The sequence below is a fragment of the Rhinolophus ferrumequinum genome, chromosome 24, assembly GCF_004115265.2.
Source record: "Rhinolophus ferrumequinum isolate MPI-CBG mRhiFer1 chromosome 24, mRhiFer1_v1.p, whole genome shotgun sequence".
Taxonomy (NCBI): Eukaryota; Metazoa; Chordata; class Mammalia; order Chiroptera; family Rhinolophidae; genus Rhinolophus; species Rhinolophus ferrumequinum.
The window spans coordinates 38,637,037-38,651,954 of record NC_046307.1 but is presented as its reverse complement, the minus strand read 5'-3'; the positions used below and the strand labels follow the sequence as shown (position 1 = coordinate 38,651,954).

Genomic DNA, 14,918 nt, shown 5'->3' with positions numbered 1-14,918 from the left:
CTCTGACCCCTGCAAGGTCAGGGATCATCTCTTGGGAAGCCTCCCCCGACCTGGAAGGGAGTTGTGACTCTGATTCACTGTCCCTTGTTTGGTCAGCAATGTTGAGACCCAGAGAGGTTCGGCAACTCACCCAGCATCCCACAGCAAAGTGGTAATCGAGCAGAGACCTGGCCCTGGGTCACCTGATGCCTTGTCCAGTGCTCTTTCTACCATTCCACGAGGCCTTCTGCCACCAGGGTTAGGTTCAGAGGGACAGGGAAGGCAAACCCTCCCGTGCCCGTGGAGGGTAAGAAGCTACATCCAGAGACAAGTTAAGGGAGGAGAGATGGCAGGTCTCAGGAGCCACCTACGAACTGCATGACTGTGGGCAAGTCCCCTGCCCCTCTGAACCTCAGTTTCCTCATCTATAAAGAGGGGATGACTGCTTCCCAGGGCTGTTTGAGGATTCAAGGTGGTAATGCTTATACAGCACCAAGGCTCTCCTTGGGCTAAGCAGCAGCTATGTTTGCAGTTTCCTATTGTCTTGTAGCTGAGAGGGAGGCAAAGGAAATCAAGAAATTCCACTGAGTGAAAAAGAAAATGCCAGTATTGAACAGGGGAGTGAGTGGCCAGGACCTCGCCCCGTGATGACTCTTGGTTGTAAACATGGAAACAAAGAGGCCTGGAAGCCTCAAGCCCATGGCCACGGCCAAGGCAGGAAGCTCCTGGGCCTCAGCCCCTCTCAGAGGGGCTTTGGATGAGGCCTTGACTGAATAATTCCCATGGCATCTGTGTTACACACGGCCCAGAGCATTTCTTAGGAATTAGGATGGATTCACAATGTGTCAGTCGCTGCCAGGAAGCCCACACCAATCCCTCACTCAGTGGGGGCCTGGGAAGAGGGCAGGGGGCTTGGCTGAGGGGCCGGGCCCTGATGTCAGCACCTTCGCCCCCTCGGACAGGAAGCTGCAGGGTTTCTGTGAACGCTTCCAGCTTCAACACCAAGTGACCCTGATGATTCAGAGGAAAAAAGCCCCCTGGCCAAACAAAGGGATAGCAAAGAGAGCAAATGATTTCTGTTCATCGGGGGACTCAGAACTCCCCTCCGCCGTACCCCTCCCCACACACACACAAAACACAAGCTAATTTCTTTCTTCAGCTTTAACAAATCAGCATTCACTTTTGCTCTAACTTTAAAACCCTTTTAAGAAACAGGAGTGCCGGTGCCACAGACTTGGCACTGGCAGTTGGAAGCTTCTGAGGTTTCTCTCCATTTTAAAGCCCCTCCCTCTTCTCATCTGGGAAAGCTCTGGAATGTCCCACGGGGGTGGGGGATGTAACTTACACTTCTGTCGTTATGAATCCGGTGAGCTCCGAAAGGAAGAGGAAGAGGATGAAGAGGCAGCAGCAGATAGAGACTGGAAGAAACAGAGACACACCGTAAGGGTGGAGGGCACTGGTGGAGGGAGGCCGGCCCCTCCCGTCCCCTGCCCTCCCTCTGCCCTCAGACAAAAGCTGCTTAGAGGGAGGGGGAGGCCCCACTCCCACCTGCACACCCTCCAAAGCCCCTTCCTACCCTCGGCCTCAGTATGAAGCAGAAAGGGGGCCGCCTTCAGTTCTGATCTGACCCTCCCTGTGGACCGACCCCACTACAGGCAGAGCTTTCTTCCACAAGAACCCTTTAAAGCAGAGGTCAGTCAAAAACAGAGGCCACAAAGCGGTAGCCCCCAAAAGTGTTCTGTTTGGCTTGAGGGATACCTATCTTAAAGTTTGGAGTTGACATTGAACAATCCAGAGATAAAAAGTCCAGCTTTCCAGCGGCTCCAGACCACTCCAGCCCGTTCCCACAGGGGCCAGAGCTCATCAGTTTGCCGCAGGCCCCACCACTCCCTCTTGTTTCCCTGATTCCCAGGCAGAGTGTCGGTTGTGGTATATCACCACCTCCTGTGGTATATCACATGTGCCCATGTCCCCATCAGAAGGAGGAAAATGAGGATGCTGAGCGTTGTGCTGCAAGAGAAGGGGCCATTCTTTATGGAAGTGAGGAATGGCCCAAGGCTGAAATGCAGAGAGTGGAAGAGCTCCAGGGTCAGCCCAGGGCACTCGTATTCACTTCGCCTGCGTGGCCTCTGAAGGTGTTGGAGTTTGTGGCCCTGCAGTCACTGCCTGGGGCAGGATCTAAGTACCCTCGGATCTGGCCGTCATCTCTGGACACTCCCCCAACATCCAAGCACCCAGTCACACCAGGCCTAAATGTGCGTCTCGTTTCTGTTCCTTTGCCTGGAATGACCGTCCCCATCTTCCCTCCTCCTCCATGGTCATCCTCTCTGTGTGGTGACCTCCTACATATCCTCCCAGGCTGAGGCCCAGCCCCAATGCCCCTGGAGCTGGCCACTCTTTCCTCTGTGTTCCCAGCCTCTGCTTGAACACTTTCCACATTTTAGTGGTTATCTGTGCCTGTTTCCCCCACTAGACTGATATCCAAGAAGGCAAAAACTCCACGGCTCCCGTGCCTGACCCAAGGCCTGGCACACTGTAAAAGGCAAGGCAGGAGTCAGCCCCCCAGAGGGCAGAACGAGGGCTGAGCAGGCCTCAGCTGGGCTTATCACAGGGCCACACGGTGAGCAAGAGCACACATGGTGTGTTCCTGGGTAAGGTACTTAACCCTGCCTCGGTTTCCCCACCTGTAAAATGGCAACAGTAGTAGTACGTGCCTTATGGGGCTGCTCTGAAAATGTCCACACCACAGGGTGAGGCTAGAAATAGTGCCTGGCAGGTAGTAATGGCTCAAGCATTAACTCATTATTAGGACTTTCATCAGGGAGACCTTGGAAGGTTTGGTGTTTTGGGGAAGGTGATATGACAAATGGGTTGATCCTTAGTGTCCTGCAAAGAGAAAAAGGTGCCCAGTCCTACTTGCTGATTCTGCTACATTCTTGACAGACTGTACCTGGACTGGCTGAGCCATTGCCCCGGACGCTGACATCAGTCATTTATTATCGTCACCACTGTCATCACCATTGTTGTTGTGATTATTATTATTTTTATCTATCTATCTATCTATCTATCTATCTATCTATCTATCTATCTATCTATAATGAACAGTCAAAGAGGCACTCTGGCGAGGAGGACGAGAATGAGGTTTGTTGGGCACCTACGGCGTGCCCTGCTGTGGGAGCATTATGGACACCTTGCCATTGCACACTCCCGAGAGGGGGCATGAGCCCATGTGAAGGGCGTATAAATGGACGTGAAAAGAGACGAAGAGACTAGCCCAGAACCACACTGGGGGGACAGGCCTGGAACCTGTGCATTCTAGAGCCAAGGCCCTAAGAAAAGGAACCCCAAGAGTTCAGGGTCCAAGTGAAGGGCGGGACAGGGACATCCCGAGTCCCCAACTAACTGCCAAAACCACACACACGAAGATATGGGGGCTATCAAAATTACTCCCCAATCAACCAAACTTGGAAAAGCCGTATAGGGCAGCATGAAAGGGTTTTACTTTTTTCTTTACTTGGAAGCGATGATACACACATATGATAAGAAACGTACTCAAGCTGCCTGAAAAGGCGTATTATGTGAGTCTTTTCCTGGCTCCTGACCCCCCAGCCCAGAGGTGTGGCCCTTACAGTCTTGTGTACCTCCATCAGCACATGAGCGTAAATGTATACATCTTTTTTTCTTCACTCGAAACAAACAGCAGCATCTTTTCAGCTGTGCTTTGTTCACTCAGCAATCTATGTCTAAGCAGGTGTCACATCAGTTTATACAGAGCGGCCAGGTTTGTTTGTTTTTATGGCACAAAAGTGAATTTCAAATGTCTTCTCCAGCTGCTGAGCAAATCCACTGCAGGGGATCAGCTGTCAATCAAAGTTTCGTGGCCCTTCTCCTTCTCACCTGCAAATTGCAGTTAAAATGTGTGCTGGGAGAAAAACCCCACCGAGCGGGCCCTCACCTAAATCCTGCACTGTTTCTGAACAGCATCATATCACATGGGACCCACATATCAGAACCCTTTTCACCCCTCCCACCCCACCCTCAGTCCTAGCAACCCATCGGATGCTGGCTGCAATGATGAACAAGCACAAAGTAAGACAAGGTTTTTGAAGGTCAATGCTGATGGGTCAATGCTGATGGCGTAAGCCAAATCCAGGTCTTCTAGCTGCCTTCCTTGCCCCAAGCCTACTACTGGGCCCCCAAGTTCTCACTCTGTCGAGATCGGAGGTGGAGAGACAGGGCTGGTAAGGCCTCTTCCTGAAACCCGTGTGCTTTGTTCAAGGCTTACAGGAACCCTGGTCAACCTGGCAGTTGGACACGATGAGCACCGAGTCAGCTCAGCTAAAACCCAAGGTTTCAATAGCCCCAATCACACGTGCTGTGTCTGCTCCCCCCACCCCTGGCCCCAGACTGGGAGGACCAAACAGGTGTCTCAGCACCACTGCGGCCTCAGGGTCTAGCACAGAGCCTGGGTCAGAGAAGGTACGAAACAAATACCTGTTGAACGAATGAATGAAAAATGCAAAGGCAGGTAGGAAGCATTACAGCCAGAATTGCCTCTGATTCTGAAGGCTTGATGAGGGTTTTTCAATCCATGTTTGGGCAAGATGCTAAGACTCTGACTCCAGCCTTTCGAGACTGACTCAGGCACTAGACAGTCGGAATGTGACCCCAGGAGAATGCTTGCGAGTGGGCAACCTGGTGCAGCCAGCAAAGGGGGCACTGGACCCAAGATCCAAGATTCCGGGAAGTCAATGAATTTTGTCCAAGGTCAAAATTCTTAACGCTTAAGAGGAGCAGGCAAAATTCAAAGCCGACCAGTGAGTCTCCGAGGCCCCTGCGGGTTCCTTCAGTTATTAATAGCACTCATCACGACGTCAGGAAATGGTGTTTGTGTGTCTGCTGCCCCGCATGGCCCCGCGCTCCTCCAGTACAAAGACCAAAGCCCCTCCAACGTGGTCGCAGTACTTGGCACGAGGCCTGGCCCCAGGACCTGGTTCATAAATATTTGTTCACTACACAGTAGCAAAAGGCTGGCTTCCCAGGCCTCACATCTTTCCTCTGTGTAAGGGAATTTGCCGCTGTGTGCTGTGGCTAGAACCGCAACACAGACCACGTCTCCTGAGGGCCATCTGGCAGGAAGGTACCTTCTAAATTTTACAGCACGCGTGCCCTTCGACCCAGTAACTCCCCTTCTAGGAAAGTGACCTTACACAAATAACCATACAAGGATACAAAACTATATGGACCAGGATGTCTGCAATAACAGTAAACTGAAATCAGAAATGCCCGCCCTCAGCGGGCTGGTGACATAAACCGTGGGTCGCCCAGAGAACGGAACGTGCACAGCCGGAAAGAAGAATGGTGACTGGTTATGTGTCGGTGTGACGGTGTCTAGGACATGTCAGCTGAAGAAAGGGCAGGGAAGACGATGTGGATGCAAAGCATGCTCCCATCTGTGCTTCAAACAATGATACAGGTATATCAAAGCCTGACTACCGCATATACTTTTTTTCAATTCTAGAAGGATACACACCTGATTGTTAGGCATACTTATCAAGGGAGAGACTGTGGAGAACTGAGACGAGGTTTGAGCCCTTACTCGGTGGTGGGAAAGGGACAGATAGAACAAGCCCCTGTCCTCTTCTCATGCCCCCCAAATATCCTTTCTGTGGGGATCAAGGCACAAAGTGTTCACAGACACTCAGGGTTCTGTGGGCTCCAGGAGAATGGTGGTAAGAAGTGTCATCCATGCACCGAGGACTTAGCACATACCCCACACTTGACAGGCACGATGTCCTTTAATTCTCAGATTGAGAAACTGAGGCTCAGAGAGGTAAAGTGACTTGCCCAAGGTCACCTAGCTGCCAAATGGGAGAATGAACCGGGCTCTGCGAGACTCCTGAGCTTGCAAGACAAACAGCCCTTCCCCAGAGATGTGGAAACCTAGAACGCGAGAAGCATCCACAGTTTCAAGGAGCTGAGCTGGAGGGAGGGAGAGCCAGGCAGTGCTGGCCAGGGTGGGGCAATCCCCGAGGTCATCCCCCTACCAAACAATGGCCTGCCCTGGGAGGCCACAGTGGACACCAACTTGACTGCCCAGCTCCAAGGGACATCCAGGGGGAGGGTCCCACTCCCACACCAACCACTCGGGTGCAGGAGGCCCACCCGAGTCCCAGTCCTGGCTCCACCTTTTGTAAGCTGTAAAACTTCAGACAAGTCACTTCACCTCTCTGAGCTCTTTTCTCTTCCGGAAAACGAAGTTCAATCATTTCTGCTTGCAGGACAATTATGCTTTGCTTTTATTTTTCCTAAATAAACTTTTTATTGTAGAGTAATAATAGATAAAAACATGGTACAGAAAATTCCCATACAGCCTTCTCCCAGCTTCCCCTTCTGTTAATATTTTACATACCCTGGTATATTTCTCAAAAGGGAGAAATTAACATTGTACCATACTATGACTAATCAAGCTACAGACTTATTCAACTCACCAGTTTCCCCACTAACGCCATTTCTCTGTTCCAGGAACTAATCCAGGACCCCACTTTATATTCAGTCATTGTATGTCCTTAGTCTTGAATCTGTGACACTTCCTCAGTCCTTCCTTGGTTTGCAAGCCCTTGCCACTTTGGAACAGTACTGGTCAAGTGTCCTGTGGAATGTCCCAACCTGGGGCTGTTTCCTCATGACTAGACTGGGTTGTGGTTTGGGGGAAGATCTCACAGCGGTTAGGCGCCCTTCCCATCTCGTCCCTTCTCGTCCCGTCGCGGGTGTGTGACATCCATGTGAGGTCTCACTGGTTGATGCCAATGTCATCATTCAGTGAAGGTGCTGGCTCCACAATCAGGTTACTATGACTATTTCCTTTCCAGTCTCTTCTCTTTAAAAGCGAGTCACCAAGTCCAGCCCACACTCCAGGAGAGGAGAATTACGCTCTAAATCCTGGACAGGGACGTAGTCATATATACGCTTCGTAAGGAATAATCGCCCCTTCTTCCCCATTTATTTACATCAGTAAGGACTCACGGACCTCTTTCTCAATTCTTTGGGTTATAAGCCAATAATGCCATTGTATCGTTACTCAAACTGCCCTTGCACTGGTCTTTGGTCTCTTCCAGGTTGGCTCCTGTGTCCTGCTGACACACACCGTCTTCTTCTTAATCCGGAGAATTCTTTCCTTTCTGGCACAAGCTGTTCTAGGCTTATTTTGTACCCTTCCTGTCCCAGCCCCAGAATCAGCCATTATTCCAAGGAGCCCTGGGTCCTTTTACTGAAGAATAAAAGGAACCAAAATCTGGGTGGGATTTTTATTTTTTTTAAATGGGTAAAGACATGTTTATGTCAAAAACACACATATTTTAGAAGGTATAAACAGAAAAGTAAGTCTCTTCCTGGTCCCTGAGTCCCCGTTTCCTCTCCCAGGGCAGGTACAAGTGATTTCTGGTGTATCCTCCCAGACATAGATTCCACCTGTGCCCGACAGGTTATGCTGAGGACAGAGATGGGACGAGGAACTACATGGAGGGCCCGGTGAGATGCCCTCCTCCCCTCTCCTTTCCTCCCTGGTCCAGCAGGTCTGCAGAGGGAGAGAGGGCACAGGTATGGGGGGGTCGTGTAGGGGTGGGGGCAACGGGAAGAATGACGGCTGGTTACTCACTGATGGCCCCGGTATACGTCGGCTGCGTAAGGTCCTTGGGTACCTTCCTGTAGATGTCAAACCTGCAGAGAGCAAAGGGGACAGACGTGAGGTGGGCACAAAGGATGGGGCTCAGGCAGGTCATGTGCCACATGTCTCAGCAAGCCACGATTCTTCCCAGAACCAACTCCTTTGGGACACCCCCTTTGCTGCCCCCCCCGCCAACTGCCCTTACCCTGGGCACACTTCCTCATGACACTTACCAGCACCCGAGAGGACCCTGACCTCTCATTTGGTTGTTTCCTGGTTGGTCTTCCCCCATCAGAATGTCATCCCCACGAGGGCAGGGGCCTGGTGAGCTTTTGTCCCCTGCCACGTCCCCAGACCCTAGCATGGGCCTGGCACATAGTCAGCACTCAATAGGCACTGTGGAATGAACTAAACCCTCCGAGGCTCAGGTTTCTCTGACGTTGAAGGAAACAGGGAAATGCAGTCTTTCCTGAGTTCTATGACGGCACTGCTGCAATCTTGCCTGGCGTCAACCCTCCACCCCCTCTTCCCTTTCCCGCCTCCTCCTCGTCCTCCTGTTTCCACTCCCCACTTCCTTAGGCTCCTGAAGATTCTTAACTCCAAGGCATGAGGTTAACATCAAATCCTGCCTGGGGCCCACAGTCTCAGCATCAGCTTGTGCTGGATCTGGATCCCATTTAATGTGGGTTTCCGGCCCAGACGCAGGCGCCTTTCTCTCATTGGGATCCCATCAGGGCAGAGACAGGGGTTGTGGGGTGTGGTGGCAGGATTTGGGGTTTTGGAGTGAGACAGACTCCATGGGTTTAAATATGGCCAGCTGTTTATGAGGTAAGGCCCTGAATCAGACTGCCCTGGGTTCAAATCTTGGCTAATCTCCTTCCTCGCTGTGTGACTTTAGGCAAACGACTTCCCCTCTCTGAGCCTCAGTTTCCTTGTCTGTAAAAACAGGGCTACTACTGCCAGACCCCAGTAGGCTATTGGGAGGTATAAGGAAAATAAATGTCCGGCAGATTTGACATGGAACGTTCACAGGGGAGGCTCGTCACACACTTGGCCTCCTCCCCTGCACTTGACCCTGAGCGGACAGCTATCACACGGTGAGCTTTACTGATGGCGCTCCAAGTCCACACACATCGTTCCCAGGCTCTCTGGTAGAGCCTGGCTTGAAGCGCTGCTGCTCCGGCCCTCGAGCTTGACGGGCCAGCGTGTGGTTCCCCTTTGGTGATTGGGAAACAGTGTCAGTGCCCTGCCAACCCAATGCAATGAGTTGGCAATCTTGCATAAGACCTGATACTTGACTCCCATGTGCTCACTCTAATCACACGTGAACAGTGCTCGGTTTCCTAAGACCTCAGGGGAGAAACTATTTCTGTGGGCCACCGAGTTAAAAGGTACCACTATCTCTCCTGCCTGCTCAGCCAGGTGCTTGGGCCCATAAGGGCACGAGAAATGAGGGCTGGCAATGTGGTTGGGAAGGCAGGGTCCACGGGACTCAACAATCCATACGTACTCACCTCCCTTATTCTGAAAACGCTGACCCATTTCACCACGAGAGGCATTTGAGAGGTGAGAGCAGGAACTGTGGAGTCAGCCTGCCTGGGTTCAAATGTGACTCCACCACTGTGTGACTTTGGGCACATCACTTACTTAACCTCCCTGTGCCTCAGTTCCTCTGTCTGTAAAATGGGGCAACAACAGTAACTATCCCACAGCATAAGGGTTATGACTGATTGACTCAGAGCACACAAAGCACTTAGAACCATGCCTGGTACCCAGGGAGTGCTATTTGAGTACTGCTGTTACTATCATTAATGCTCATGTGAGTAACATTTATGACCACCTACTACGTGCTGGACTTTCTTTTGGGCACTAGGACACGGAGCTGAAATCGGCCTCAGGCGTCTATAGTTCATCAGCAGAGACAAAGGAATGGGAAGAGAAGGCAGTGGTGTTCCATCGTGGGGTTCGCTGGAGGCACCAGAGAACCCGGAAAAGGCCCCTGGGGTAATCTATGAAGCTTCCTACAGGAGGTGATGTCTGAACAAAGCAGGAGGACGGCAGGAAGCGTGGGTGCAGACAAAGAGCAGCCCAGGTAGTGAGAACAGCAAAAGCAGAGGCAAGAGGAGTGTGTATCCCGCTGTGCTGGAGGCTGCAAGTGGTGCTGGGAGGGGAACAGTGGGAGTGCCCCCCGCCCCGAGAGGTGGGAGGGGCTAACAATCCAGCTTCCTGGTCCAGTTACTACCAGTCACCACCCAAGGCCCACGGGCAGAAGCTGGGCCTCACAGTTTTAAAAATATATGAACTATCATTTCAAACCTGGGAATTTTATGGGAAGTCCGAGGCGGCTCAGGGTGACAAGGTGGGGCTGGTCCAGGGCAGAGTGTCAGAACCCAGTAAGGGTGAGGAAGGAGAGACTGGAGACTGTTACATATAGGGGGACTGATCCACTAAGTAAATACAGTGAGGTAATGGGGCCCAGGTGCCTCACTGTCGGGGAAGGTTGGTACGCAGAGAGAAAAGCAGAATAAACCCGGTGAGGGGGAGTGGAAATGGAAGAATCGCTGTGAATTCATGGTTTTCAACATGCATAAATATCCATGTAGGTGTATACACACCATATATACATATATTTCCCAGCTCGTTCCATAGAGGGGTCCGGGACCAGTGACAGCCAGAGAACAATGGGCACATCTGGTACTCAAATCTTGGTTTCTAAATATCATTCTTTACTCAAAAGCAGCAGCTCCTTGGAGAAATGGCTAATTCCAGGGCTGGGCAGAGAAAATAAAAGATGACCTTGGAGCATCATTTCACGTCAGAAAGCAAGAAAGATGGGGACGTACGAAAAGGACAAGAAACCAGTTTAACGGAGCCCACACTGGCCAAGAAAGGACAATGTGGACATTAAAATCAATAATCACAGTAATAGATTATAACCCACTGGATAAAATAGAAAGGCAAGAATCTATATAGCTATAAATGAAGATATAAATACATTAGAAGTTTGATGAGGAACAGGCTATTTATATACCTTCAAAATACCTCCCCACAAAATCTTTACTCATTACAGAAAGAAAAAGAGTAACTTTCCAGAGAAGAAACTTGGCAGACAGACATCATCGTAACCAAGTGACCAACTGAGTGTCACCAGTAAGGAGACATGTCATGTGCCTCCTGATATGACGTACTGGTGAGGGCACACCATCACTGCTGTGGGGATCTCGCTCCAAATGCACAAGCTCAAATGAATCCTAAGACACCAACAAACAAATCCAAACTGAGGGCCATGCTACAAAACGAATGGCCAGCATTTGTCAAAAGTATCAAGGTCATGAAGGCAAGTAAAGACTAAGGAACTGTCAGAGATTGGAAGAGGCGGGAGAGACGTGACCACCAAATTGTGCGAGATGTCCTAGATCAGAAAAAGGACATCATGAGACAACAGAGGGGACATGAATTAGATCTCTAGATTAGTTAATAGTACTGCACAGTGTTATCTTCCTGGTTTTGATCATGGTACTTGGTTATATAAGATGTTACCATTTGGAGAAACTTGAGGAAAGGGCACGTGGAAAGTTTTTGTAGTGTTTGTTTGCAATTTTCTTTGCAAATCGGAAATTATTTCAAAATGAAAAGTTAAAAAAAATTAATTTAAAGAAAATTAAAAAAAAAAATTGAAGGGGAAGATTTCACATAAAAATCCTACCTAGCCTGCTTTCTTCACACACGCCAGGTCCCTGTAGGCATCTGAATTTGAAGAACTGGCTTAACAAATGTTTGCTGAGTGTAGTGGGTGTCAGGCAGCGTATGTCCTTGTTGGGAGTGGGAAGGGGGAAGAAGGCTGAACAAAGGTCTAAGAGAAGAGGTTATCAAAGGAGGTAAGTGATCCAGAAAGTGCCAATGACACGAAACCAAGATCACTGCTAGCCTGTGCTGGGCTCTTGCACATATATATTTAAATTTAATTCTCACAATAACCCTGGCAGATGCTGATATCCCATTTTCCCAAGGAAAAGACTAAGGCTCAGCCATAAGCAACTTGCTCAAAGTCACCAAGCCCAAAGTCACCAAGCCCACCAAGAGCTGGGATTCAAACCCAAGTCTGGGTCTGCACTTGTGTGAAGCAATTTTGAGCTCAATTATTGGTAAATTAAAGTCACAAGGTTTTATTTGATTTTCCAGAGATGCTGCCTCAGAGCAGGTGCGAATCTCTTGGAAGACAGGGACCAGTTCAAAACACATTAATTCATCCACAGATATTTACTAGATACCTATTGTCAGTGTTCTAGACGGTGGGAAAATGAAAGTGGTTAATGTAGACATAGCCCCTGGTCTAGCAATGCCTTTGGCTTTGCTATTTAGGGTCACCTAAATAGAATGTTCTTTAATAATGACCCCATTCCCATGCCACAAATCCAAGCTGAGGAGTGGTGGTGGGATAAAGGGAGAGCTGAAAAAGACCCTGGGTTCAGAGCTGACCACAAGCCAAATGAGTCAGCAGTGAATGTCACTAAGAAAATGGGCTACTGGGAGGGTGGTGAGAACTCAGGCATGTGACAGACCAGGAAGTGAGCCGTCCATCCTCTTTGTCTCACATTAGTCAGCCCCTCGCTGCATGATGGGTGATGAGATTAGCTGTGGCTACTCACTGTCAAGAGAATGTGAAAGAAAGGGTAAGAAGAATGGGAGCGGGGGAAGGGATGCTTACTGTACACCTAGTTTGTGCCTGGCTCATGCAAGACCCTTGACCAGCATGTTCTTATCCAGTTCTCTTGGCTAACCTGCGAGTTAAGGATTATTAACCCATTTTACAGATGAGGCTCGGAGAAGACAGTGACTTGGCTAAGCTTGCCCACCTATGAAGTGCCAGAGCAAGGATCTGAATCCAGGCCTAATTTATGTTCTTGCTGTTTTCCCCAATAATGTAGAGACAAACCAGACCATGTGGGTGGAAAATACTTCTTAGGGAGAAAGGTTAAAGAATTGGAATTGCTTAGTCTTGAACAGAGAGACCTAAAGGATGGATTCTTTATGGTTGTCAAAGGAAAAAATGCTCTTTCCTGTCCCCACCACTGGGCCATGAGTTTCTCCAGGGCAGGACTTAGGCCTCCTTGTTGCCCAGCCCTGCACAATCCAAGTCATTGGGGGACTGACCTGAACGAATGAGTCTGTGAATGAATCTGCATAGAGAAAAGGCCCACTGGCTGGCCGTAGGAACAAGATTAAAATGAAATGGATGGTGAGGAAGCTGGGTGAGGGGCCCCCGGGGCTCTTCTACTTTTGTGGATATTTAGAAATTTTCACTTAAAAAAAAAAGTCAAAATGGGCTTAAATGAAAAGAAAAGCATAATCAACTGGACTTAAGAAAGACTGACCTGGACGCCAGAATGGGAGCAGCGTCCGTGGCAAGGTGGCCAAGGCTTACCACCTGCTAGGACAGGATTCAAACACAGAGACCCCAGAGGGGCCTCCTGCCTTTCATACTATCCACTGTCAGGTGGAAAAGGTATTCTGAAGTCACCGTGTCCTACCCATTCATTGTACAGATGAGAAAGCGGAAGCACCAAGAAAAGGGGTGACCTGCCCAGTTCAAGGTTTAATTAGAGTCAGAGTATTTACAACAAAAACAAGCCATTAAAAAGCTGATGAAATCTTTGCTATCTCTCATGCTAGTGGTTCTCAATCAGGGATGATTTTGTCCCCCAGGGGACGGTCAATAATCTCTGGAGACGTTTTTGGTTGTCATACTAGGGATGCTGCTGGTACCCAGTGAGTAGAGGCCGGGGATGCTGATAAACATCCTACAATGCACAGGACAGTCTCCACAACAAAGGATTATGGGCCCAAAGTGTCCTTCGTGCTAAAGCAGAGAACTCCTATTGTACGCAGACCAAAACGTCACATGCAGGAAGCTCCTTTTCCCATCGAGCCTGTGCCCTCTCCGAGAGGCCTCTGGTTCCCTCTGCTCCTGCTGGGTGAAGGCCTGACCCTGCCTTGATTGCCCCTCTGGAGACCAGGAATCTGGAGTAAGTGGTCTTTCCCTCTCCCTTTTTGCTCTGTGCCTGAGAAGGCAGAGCCTACTGGGCAAAGGACCCCACAGGGAGAAAAATAAAGAAGTCCGGAGTTGTGACTTTCTCTAGTGGTACAGTAAATACACGTGTCACTAGTTTCATCAAAAAGGTGTTGAATTTGTGCCTCTCAGTTCACTCCTTTGGAAAAAACGTACATGGACACTAGAAGTCAATGAGTATATAGGATTTACTTAACAGAAATTCGCTTTACGGGCCACGGCTAGCCAACAGGGTGAGGAATGGCTGTATAGCCTCACCTAAAATAAACAGGCGTAAGTCTTCTCCCATTCCCAAGCAAGGAAAACTGCCGCTGGAAATGTCTGACTAATGGATTTCCTCTGTAATTTCTTTTCATAACAGAATGCCTCAGCTTTGCTATTTTAACGTTTGCTGCTTGGGACCTCACTTCTGCCCTAGTTCTAGACGAATCTCAGATCATTCTGTGGTTCGCCATATGTGGGCGGCTACTAGGCAGGCGCTTGTGATGTCACTGTTTCCAAGGCTTAATGAAATTAGACGCCATTTAGGAGCAAGTCATTGGAAGTGGTGGGTCATTTGTCCCAAAAATAGCCAGCAAGGGTTTTAGTTGGCTCTTGGGCCTGGTCAGCCCTGCCCACCAGCCTGTCAAGAGCCCTCAACGCCGAGTGTCAGGGAGTTAGGTGAACAGTGTGCTTTTTTGCTCACTTGCTCATTTCCTTCACCTTATTGAGAACCACTGGGGCGTGTGTGTGTATGTGGGTACATACGTGTGTGCGCATGTACATGTGTGTGTGCGCGTGTTGGAGAACAGAGAGGTAAATGAACGCACCAGAGCTGAGCCCTGCAGGCACCAGCTCTAACGCAGCCTAGAATCATTCTCACCGCACCCGCATCCTGTCCTTGACATTCAAACTGCTAACATGAGCTCACATCACTCCTCCCTCAAGTGTCAAAAGGAAGGAAAAGAAACGTCTGTCTGTCTCCATCTCCCACCCAGATGGAGGAGCTCTGAGGGAGGAATAACAATAAGAGTCGCAGTCACAGCCTCAAGACCGGCCCCACAGTGAAGGCTTTCGTGTGTGGTCGACACCCTCGTTCTTGCCACTGCACTAGCCCAAGAGGTAGGGTCAGGACTCAAACTCCGAAATTTGGCTCCCGGGCATCTGTGTCTAACCCCTGTGCCACAGGCCTGCCTGGGACAGGGAGGCGACCTCCTACACTGA

General features: G+C 49.8%; 1 protein-coding gene across 3 annotated transcripts in view; it reads right to left on the bottom strand.

Annotated features, from left to right (window-relative positions):
* The window catches only part of ERGIC1 (endoplasmic reticulum-golgi intermediate compartment 1), a 122,336-nt gene that overhangs the window by 37,581 nt on the left and 69,837 nt on the right, over positions 1 to 14,918 (bottom strand). For 2 of the 3 annotated variants that reach the window (XM_033096027.1, XM_033096028.1), the window contains exons 2-3: positions 7,637 to 7,698; positions 1,325 to 1,397 (exon numbers count right to left, since the gene is read on the bottom strand). In XM_033096027.1, the coding sequence (XP_032951918.1) occupies positions 1,325 to 1,397; positions 7,637 to 7,698 (135 nt within the window). Of the gene's footprint in view, positions 1 to 1,324; positions 1,398 to 7,636; positions 7,699 to 7,878; positions 8,025 to 14,918 lie in introns of those variants that run through there. The other variant, XM_033096026.1, reaches the window with a different exon arrangement.